The sequence below is a fragment of the Tupaia chinensis genome, unplaced genomic scaffold (assembly GCF_000334495.1).
Source record: "Tupaia chinensis unplaced genomic scaffold, TupChi_1.0 Scaffold143584_1, whole genome shotgun sequence".
Taxonomy (NCBI): Eukaryota; Metazoa; Chordata; class Mammalia; order Scandentia; family Tupaiidae; genus Tupaia; species Tupaia belangeri.
In genome coordinates this window covers 7,524,639-7,535,263 of record NW_006203430.1, presented here as the reverse complement: position 1 = coordinate 7,535,263, position 10,625 = coordinate 7,524,639, and the positions used below count along the sequence as shown (strand labels likewise).

The window sequence follows — 10,625 nt, the reverse complement described above, 5'->3', positions numbered from 1 at the left end:
CTGGCCCCTGCAAAATATCTCAATCCTTCAATCTACACAGTGGCTATATACTAGATGTGAACTACTAGAATGTGTCTACATGTTCCAGATTGTCATTCATCCCTGACACTCAATTCAGTCATCCTTCCTCCATATTCATCTTCAAGTCACCAAAGCTCAGCAACCTGATAGAAGTCTAGTGACAGAGATGTACAAAACAAAAGTTATCTGCAGGCAGAACCTGGACTGCTCAGCTCTGAATCCTGGCCCCCTTCCTTTCTGGCTGTTTAGCCTTGAACAAATAGTTTTAACTTGCAATGCCCTCACCTGCAAAATGGGATTAATTCGAGAATTTGCCTCAGAGGTTTGTTGTGAAGATTTAAAACAAGAAGTCATGTAAGAGATCTTAAAAAAAAAAAAAAAAAAGGCAAATAAAAGTACTCAACAAATACTATTATCTTACACCTGAATGTCTAACCTTACTTAAAACAGGAGATCAATAAATCTCCCAATGTGATTTTGAAATTTTAGACATTCCGTAGAACCTGCAGCAGCTCCATGCCGGGGTGCTTCCCAGGAAGAGATACTGTTATGTGACCATGCCCCACTGGGCGTGTTTTCTCCATCCCCACCCTGGCTCTCTGGCAAGTGCACCTCTGGCAAATTAAAAAAAGAAAATGAAGAAAAAAATTTCAAATGTCCCTTGAAGTTAATAGAATATATTCTATTGGTTCTTAATCCTTTGTATGTTAAAAAGCTGTGGGAAGAAATAAAACCAGCAGCTCTGGGAGTATACTATTCAAGAAAAGTTGTCTTCATATAGTAGGCCAGCTGGTGGCATGGTAGTTAAGGCACTGGATTCCCACACAGCCTTACCAAGTTTCAAGTCCCTGCAGCCTGAAAATCACTCCAGGCACGTGTGTGGGAGTGCCCAAAATCCCAAGAGGATAGAGAAGGGACTGCAGCAAGGACATCCTCCCAGGGAGTGATTTCTCACTTTCCTTCTCTGTCTTAGCCCCTTTGGCAAGTGCACGTGCTCTGTGGCAAAAACCTAAAACACACACACACACAGGACATGCATGAATGTGTGCCCTCAACCGTGAGAGAATGGAATAGAAGGGATTACAATATGTCCATGCCCTCTGAGGTGGTGCTTTCTCACTTTCTATGTCTGGTGGGTGCACGTGCCGTATATCAAAAATTAAAAATAAAACAATATATAGTGGAGCCAGCAGGTGGTATAGTGGTTAAGGTGCTGAACTTGCATGTGGCCCACCGCGGTTTGAGTCCTGGACCTAGTGACTTGACACTCATGCTGAGCACATGTACGTGCGTGAAAGAGTGCAGGAGAGAGAGGGCGTTGGGTGTGGCCACCCCTCCACAGGGTGATTTCTCACCTTCTGTCTCTGTCTCTCCGTATCTCCAGCAAGCACACACATCCTATAGCAAATCTCTCAAAGGAAAAAAATACATACATGTGTATGTGTGTGTGTAATTACAACAATTGTGGTACTTACATGATTAACTTATAGACATATATATAAAATGCTGTTCAAAATCTCTCTCTCAGGACCAGAAGACGGCATGATGGTTACGTTGTTGGAATCCCATGTAGTAGACTGCTGTAGGAGTCTTGGACCTGGCAGCTCAAAACTCACGCCAGATGCATGTGCGTACATATGTGCATGTCCAAGATCCCAAGAGGAGAATGGAGAAAACTGTGATGTGGCCGTCCCCCTTGGGGGGTGATTTATCACTTTCTGTCTCTCTGGCGAGCACATAGCAAATATCTCTTAAAGGACCAGCAGTTAGCATAATGGCTATGTCACTGGACTCCCATGTAATCAACCATGGTTTGAGTCCTGGACCCAGTGGCTTAAACTCATGCCGGTGCATGTGCATGCATGCCCAAGATCCCAAGAGGAGAATGGAGAAGGGATTGCGGTGTGGCCATCCCCCCTGGGGGTGATTTCTCACGTTCTGTCTCTCTGTCTCACACCCTATAGCAAAAAACCTCTTAATAATAAAAATTTTTTTTAAAAATCTCTCTTAAAACAAACAAACAAATACATCTCTCTGTAGACCTGGAAGGTTAAATACTTGATAAATACTTGACAAAAACTTAACCAAAAAATTCTACGGTCCAACAGTAATTTTTCCATTAATTATCAACTATAATTTTAAAATATTTTAGGAACCAGTCTATTCTAATATTTACTAATTAGACTGAAAGTCAACATCTGTCAGTTCTAGATGTTAACCTACATACTGACTTTCTACCTTTTAAGTAAATGTAATGCTTGTTCATGCTCTAATTTTTGTTTTTGTTCTTGTGACATGGCAAAAGAATAAGAGCTTTACCAACTATATTAAATAAAATCATTCTATTTTTATAAGGCAACAGATTAATGTTTTAAAAATGTGTTTTATTAAATAACCTACTTGAATAATAATTACAAAGAACTTTAAGCAATAATTCCAAGTAGTGAAAGGCAATTTCCATTAAAAAAAGAAAAAAGTCCATATTATGTTTTGCTGCTTTATACACAGGAATGATTTATTTTACATACTAGCCAGATGCAACGTTTGCTTGTAAAATTTTAAAAAAGTTCTTAATGTCTCAATGGCAAAGTGAACTTCATAATGTATGCTTTTTTTAAATTTTATTTTCACATTAACCAGTATGACAAAGCATAAGAAACTTAAAAGTAGGATAGCAATTCAAAATAAAATTTACAAAACAGGCACTTGGAAGACAGCTACTGCATGTAATTTTTACAGCTTATGTCATTTGTATGCATCTCATTTCATCAAAGGTTAGCAACCACTGAAGCAACTATTCCTTTGATGCAGACGCACAAACAGGCTTAGGTTCCAAATACTGTGTTCTGGTTGTAATACATGCAAGACAAAACCTAAATTAGGAATATATCTTCTGCAAGAAAATAAAAACAAAAAGCAGCCAAGAATGAAAGCATTTACAAGCATTTGAACAAGGCCTTAAAATATTCAATCAGTGTTTTAAACCCCTTCATTCTCAGGTAAGGGATTAAGAGGCCCAGAGAGATATCGTCTACGAGGGTGAGGATACTGGAGGTTGGCAGTGTCAGCATCACAAGAGTGCTCTACCAGAGGAGGAGGAGGAGGAGGAAGGAGCTGGGCAGAACTGGACCATCTCGATCCAGCCCGTGGGGAATCCAGAGGGGGAAAGAAATACCTGAAACAATGAAGACAGGAACAAAACACCAAAACAAAACAAAACAAAAACAACAGGGAAAAAAAAAAAAAGAAGAAGAAGAAGAAAAAGAGAAGAGTAGTAAATACAAGGAGAACCAAAGGGGAGAAAACACATGCTAGGAAAAAAAAGGCTTTAGTATATTCATGCCAAAACTAACAGAATGTACTAGGCACAAATCAAGAAGACCCTCAAATCAAAATCGCTTAAGCAAGTATAGAAACTTGAAAGAAACACAATCGGTTAAAATCTCCAAAAAAAATTATCAGTATGTTACAAAGATACTAATTTTATAAATTTTTAACATTTCCTAATCTCTCAAAAACACATTTACACTATTCTGTAAATTTACAAATCTAATCATCTTTCTGATTTGAGCAATTTCTAGTGGCAGCAGGCACACATTTGTAGTGCATACATGATACTGAGAACCAATTCAAATACATTTTCATGTAGTATACCTGACTACCTCAACATGCTCTTGAAGAAATACAATCATTGTACATATTTATTTTTTGCAAAAACCTTAGAACAGCTAAAGAATTTTAAGTAAAAGGGCTCAAAAGTTATCATGCCCTATTATTCTTCTGCCACTTTATAATTTACCCGTACCGTAATACATATGCATTTTAGCAAACTTAAAAGATTTATAGCTTTGTCATCAAGGTCACAGCTTTAGATACAAACTAACTGAAACAATCAACTAAATTATGAAAATACTGAGACAGGAAATGCTACGGTCAATTTACATGCTAAATTTTAGCAAAAATTTAACTTGCTTCTCTTATGTTTCCAAATTTTGATTGAAGGAAACTAAAGCTATGGAGTTACACCATAAAATGTACAAAGGCCTATCAGAAACATTTTTAACCTTAGGGATTATGAATTGAGAGCTTATAAACATGCTTCCATTTTACTACCAAATTATAAATGAAGCAATACTGAATGCTTAACTTCACTAGAAACTGTACAGACAAATTACTTTCATTTTACTACTACTCTTGTAATTCACTAAAATTTTTTAATATTACAAAGAAATGACAGTTGTACTGAATGTTATCATTTATAAAGCAACTTTAAAAAGATAAACAAATTAACACTCAAAACAATCTTTATGAAAAATATTTATTCAATTTTCAAATTAAAATTACAAAAATTCATTATTTTAGCTGTTTTAAAAAACAAAAATATGCCTACACTTTCCAAATTGAATAAAATTGGTAGCTCCAAATGAATATTTTCTCTCCTCCCAATTACTTATAAGGATAATAACAATCCTTTTCATTTGTAATCACAAATTTTTCAGAAACATTTCAAAAAATTGTTTTGGTGATGACGTATCAACAAAAAGCCTCTCCATTTATATTTCGAAAGTTTCAAATAGTGTCAGTAAACTAACTGGTACAAAAAAGTGGTATACGCTCTATTTTTAAAGGCCTTTTGAACTGCGTTTAGTAGTAAGCAGGCTGCTGGTGTATCTTGGGAGAGGTCAAACGATGCTGGGGAAGGGGGAAAGGAGCTTGCTTTCCATTCCTGTGTGCATGCAACAAGCAGCAAAACAGCAAAGTTACTCCAGTTAGCTTGTACTCAGCTGTGCTTTCTGTTAAAGGACATAATACAAATGGAGAAGGGAAAATGCATCACAGATCTAACACACATGGTTATTGGCACAATAAGAATACAGATCAAAACATCAACGCTAATAAGAAAAGAAAATATGCAGTATGGGTAGCAACCAAAACCCACATCATTTTTTAAATTAACTCCAGTATTTTTGTTTCATGAAATCATCTTTATAATCTGTTATTTTCTACTGTAATCTGGAATTATTCTTGATGCAAATTCTTGAAACCTTCAAAACCAGTATTTCTTTATAAACATGTAACAATGTAAAAACAACTGAAGAAATATTAAATGCAGTTTTCTTCTTTTATGAAAAATAGGATAACGACACGACAGTTTAAGTCTGTTTTTTGATTTTTGGATTGTTTTGTTTTGTTTTTCATTTTTAAGACAGGGTCCCAATCCTCCTGCCTCCACCTCCTATCTAGCTGGGCATGTAGATATGCACCACTGTACCTGGCTTTTAAAAGGGTGGGCCAGGAATCAAAACCGGGCCTCCCAAGTGACCTCAGCCTGCCAAGTAGCAAGCCATCTACCAACAAGTACTACCACGGCTGGACCAAGATGTGCTTTAAACTCTCCTAAATTCTATTCCAAATTTTATTTTACAAATTCACATATTTGACATTTGAATGTGAAACAAAAGGACAGCTCTTTGGATCACATCAAGTATTCTATGATAAACAAAAGTCTAAAATATACTAAGTAGTATATAAATCAAGATCTGACCTCATCATTTCCTCTTATAATTTTCATTAAAGTTTGAATATAAAAGTTAAATCATTTAACTCCGTTCTACAAAGTCTTAATTAATAAAGCTTATTTAAAACTTCAGTCTGACCTGATATGAAGTCTACATTATGAGCACTAAAACACAACAATGCTCATTTAGGACTAAAATCTTCACTATTGAGCCATATTTCCTCTTCCTTTCGCTATTACACAAGTAAAATCTTAAAGCTATAAACATTTCTACTGACAAATCACTGAATTTAAGAATGTAACTTGGTTTGGGGCCAGCAGGTGGTGTGGTGGTTAGGGCCACTGGATTTCCACATGGCCGACCATGGTTTGAGTCCTGGACCTGGCGGCTTACTTTCTCTCTCTCTCTCTCTCTCTCTCTCAATCTCACTCTGTCCCTCTCTGGTCAAATTAAAATAAAGTTAAATAAAATAATTCTTTAAAAAAAAAAAAAAAAAGAATGTAACTTGGTTTAACCTACCTCCAAATATTATGACCACTTAAGCCAAAAGCAGAGCTAACAAAATGAGTATTTAAAATTTTAATTTTTTTTAAAGTTTGTTAGAATGTGTGCACATCACCAGAGAGAGAAGGAAAATGAGAACACACCCTCCACAGGAGATGGTCACACTGTAATCCTTTCTTCTCCATTTATCTCTCATATCATGGTTTAGGGCACACACACACATATGCCTAGCATGTTTTCAACACACCAGATCCAGGACTTGAACTGCATTAGTCATCCATTTGGAACCCGGTCAAGTTAACCATAATGCCACAAGCTGACCTAATTTGAGTGTCTTAATTACATGGGAATATCTTCACTCCATCTTAAAATTCACAAAGTAACACGCCTTTACTAAAGCTACCAGAATGACTTAAAAAGGAGACAATCTCCAGTTTTACCACAAAACAGCCTACCTGCCAGCAGAAGATCCGTTTAATGAATTTTGAAGATTTGGAATATTTGAACCTACGGAGGGATTTGAGTTCCCCTGCTGAGAGCTCCCATTGACTGGGCTCCCATTACCTTTCAAAATACCAGTACACTTCCAGTTGTCCATGTAATTGGCTGAAAGGAAAATGGTCAAATGCATTAACATCACTAACACCCATGCACAAGGGCACAAATCTTTATACACGTCCTAAAACTATAGTTAAAGAAACAAAAGAGAAGTTATGGGCTACGTCTTACAGCATAAACTTTTTTTACCCTTCATGCCAAAAGGTGGGTATGCTTGCCAGAGAGAGACAGAGAGAAAGACAAAGCAAGACAGGACTCCTCCAAAGGGAATCGTCATGCTGCAATCCCTTCTCCATTTTTCCCTCCTTTCAAGATAATGGACATATATGCACATGCACCCAGCATGTTCTTCAAGCTACTGTATCTCAGACTTCAACTGTGCTGTTGGCCACGTGAGATTGAACAATCTTAACCATTATGCTGTGGGCTGGCTCTTTCAGGATAAACATAAGACATTTTTTAAATGAAATGTGTATTATCTCAGTTTTAACAATATTTAAAAGTTTTTAAAGAATTACTAATTTTAAAAAGAACTTTCATCACCTACTTACCTTCAAGATAAACGTTAGCAGACAATTCTTTAAGCTACCATATTATATAACATTATAAAGCTAATAGCGAAGTAAAATTTGTCTTGATCATATTGAATTTCACCAACTTATGAGGAGACTTCTAAAAATTCATTTAAAAATGGTATTAAAGTACAGGGTGTATTTTTGTGCAAAAAATGAAGTCCATGCATACTTTTTTCATAATGCAGACTTCCAATGAACTTTTTGAAGACCTCTCATGTATTTAAGGTAATGGTGTTGTACTTTTCATTATGTAAATTACATGGGTTCCTATTGTCTCCAGAGATGTATATATTAGGTCCTCGTGAAAGTCATGACAGATTTTTCTTTTTCTATGCAAAAATGTGTCATTGCTTTCCCATGACTTGAGAAGTAACAAGCCTATGGGGTGGCTTATTAAACATGGCTTAATTCTTTGAATGTAAAATTCATTACTCAAGATAATGAGCCCCCAAAAGCCATGTTAGGAAGCCTGCTGAAATGGTAGCTAAGCGGTCCCAATGCCCTTGCAGGAAAGGACAGCAAAGCCCTTGAAATCAAATGACACCAAGGGGAAAAAAGGTCTGGGCTGTTCTAGCATGGCCTACAACTGGACATGGGAAGCCCTCAAATGGCACTTTAGGAAAAGGTAAATACTCAGGGTAAATGAACTTAGCTATAATTTTGGATGTGAAGTATGGGATGCCACCCATGATGGTAGTTCACAAAGCACAAGACATCTCTGTCCAGTAAATAACACCCATGGAGGAGGGCAGAACCAAGCTACAGAAACCGCAGTCAGTGCCAACTGCTCAGAATGAGTTTTCTCTTAGGCATTTTTTGAATCAGGGACTCGGGGTTCTTGAAATTTTGAAAGTGGCAGAGAAAAAAATGCAATAAAAATACTGATTTTTATTTTTCCTATTAGGGATTAAGTTATATATAAAGCAAGTATTTAAATATAAAGCAAGTATTTAATAAAATAAGACATAAATGCAATACAATCTTGAGTTCTCAGAACAGTCAGACAAGTTATGTATGAGGCAAACAGTCCCTTTTTATTAGAAATACTGCATAATCTAATTACATTAGATTTAAAAGTTGCTTTCTTCCATATAAAAATTTTAAAACATATCAGTCATTAGCTGCTAAGAACTAGGTAAACTGATGTTCAAAATAACCTAACTTAATATGCCAATTATTAAAATAACTATAATAACTTTTTTCAAAATACTGGGTTGTCAGAAAAGTCATGACACATTTTACATAGAAAAACACAGAAAAAATACATCATTTTTTCAATAACCCAATATTTAAGAGTTTGCATTTTTTAGATGAAAGTTCTAAAACAGAAACATAAAGTAAAAAATTATCCACTGAAATATTACCTTTCCACAATCTTACACAGCCATCATCTCCAGAGGATGCTAGCACTGTTCCTGTTATATTCCAACTCACTCGCCAGACCTGAGAATTATGATTATCAAACTGAGCCACTATATGGATTTCAAATTTTGTTGGCCCACCAGAGGAAGTAAGTTCTTTCCTGCAATTTAAAAACAAAAACAAAAACAAAACAAAAAAACCTGAAAAAAGTTGTTTGTTTTTGGTTTTTTAGTTTTTTTACAGTTTTGCTATATGGCACATGTGCACCAGAGAGAGACTGAGAGAGAGGGAAAGTGAGAAACCACCTCCTGCAGAGATGGCCATGCTGCAATCTCTGCTCCTCTATTCTCCTCTTGGGATTTTGGGCATGTGTGCACACATGCCCAGCATGTTTTTTGTTGTTGTTGTTTTGGAGAGGTTTTTGCTATAGGGCGCGTGTGCTCGCCAGAAAGACAGAGAGAGACAAAGAGAAAGAAAGCGAGAAATCACTCCCCAGAGGGGATGGCCATGCTGCAATCCCTTCTCCTCCATTCTCTCCTCTTGGGATCTTGGGCCCAATTTAGGCCACCAGGTCCGGGACTCGAACCGCGGTCGACTGCATGGGAGTCCAGTGACATAGCCATTATGCTAACTGCTGGTCCTGCCCGCATGTTTTTTCAAGCAGCCAGGTCTGGGACTTGAGCCACACAGTTTACCACATGGGATCCAAAGCCTTAACTACCACACCACTTTTTTTTTTAATATATGTACTGCTTTTAAAAAAATAAGTGGTGGGAACAACAGCTGGCCTGATGACTATGTCGCTGGACTACCATGTATTTGACCACGGTTCGAGTCCCGGACCCAGTGGCTTAAACTCACACCAGGCACATGTGCATGCGTGCCTAAGACCCAGAGAAGGAACTAAAGAAGGGATTGCAGCATGGCCATCCCCTCTGGGGGGTGATTTCTCACTTTCTGTCTCTCTCTTTCTGGAGAGAGCCCTATAGCAAAAACCTCTCAAAAATAAATAAATAAATACAAATGGTGGGGCCAGATAGTAGCACAAGTACACAACATGACATTCTGTGAAGTTGACCAACATGGGAAGGTTTCCAGTCTAAGTCCAGAGACCTTCCTGAGTATATCAGACACATGATTGCCCATGATCCAGGGCTGGCTAAAGGCTGGGGTGGATCACAGCATCAAAACCCTATTGGAGGTCCTGTCTGTCTGTCTGTCTGTCTGTCTCTCTCGGAATAAACAGACTTATAAATAAAATTAGTAAGTTATTTTATTTAACTTTATTTATTTTATTTATTTATTATTTTTTTAATTTGACCAGAGAGAGTACAGAGCCAAGTGAGAAAGCAAGCCACCAGGTCTGGAACTCAAACCATGGTCTACCACGTGGGAGTTCAGCGTTTAACCATCACGCCATCTGCCGGCCACAAGGAAGAAATAATTTAAAAAAAAAACATGGCTTCACATATTTATTACTACATTATTTTGTAATAACATCCACATTCATATCCCCTCCCACCCCTTGGCCCCTAAGCTGAGCTGGTTAAATTTTCATTAGACTTCCTAGGACCTAGATTGATACCCACAAATAAATGATATTCAGGGGTTGTTTCAAGGAAGAAACCAACAACGAAATATTTTAATCCCCCCCAACATGGTTAAGAAATAAAACAGGTGATTAATTAATTTTTAAAAAGTAGGCCAGCAGTAGCAGCACAGCAGTAGCATACTGTTCTACAATACCAAGGACACATGGCAAGGTTCTAGGTTCAAGTTCCAAGATTGTCCTGTATACACTGAACACACAAGCATGCCTGTGATCCTTGCAGGCTGGGGGCGGGAGTGGATCATAACAAGAAGGCCCTGTTGGGAGGTGCCTGTCTCTCTCTCTGTCTTTCTCCGTGTCTCATAGAAGAAATGAACACACTTTTTCTTTAAAAAGGGGCTCAGCAGAAAGCATAGCAGTTATATCACTGTACTCCCACATGGTCAACGATGGTTTAAGTCTCAGACCTGGTGGCTTAAAACTTACACTGGGCATGTGTATCCATGGCACCCAATATGCCAGGAGAATGGAGAAGAA

At 37.4% G+C, this 10,625-nt stretch overlaps 1 protein-coding gene across 1 annotated transcript in view; it reads right to left on the bottom strand.

Annotated features, from left to right (window-relative positions):
• Window positions 1–2,504: 2,504 nt before the first annotated feature.
• The window catches only part of SEH1L (SEH1 like nucleoporin), a gene marked incomplete at its 5' end in the record, with an annotated part of 40,898 nt that continues 32,777 nt past the window's right edge, over window positions 2,505–10,625 (bottom strand). The window contains 3 exons of the mRNA XM_006164156.3: window positions 2,505–3,196; window positions 6,500–6,650; window positions 8,542–8,699. Coding sequence (XP_006164218.1) covers window positions 3,001–3,196; window positions 6,500–6,650; window positions 8,542–8,699 — 505 coding nt within the window. The remainder of the gene's footprint in view (window positions 3,197–6,499; window positions 6,651–8,541; window positions 8,700–10,625) is intronic.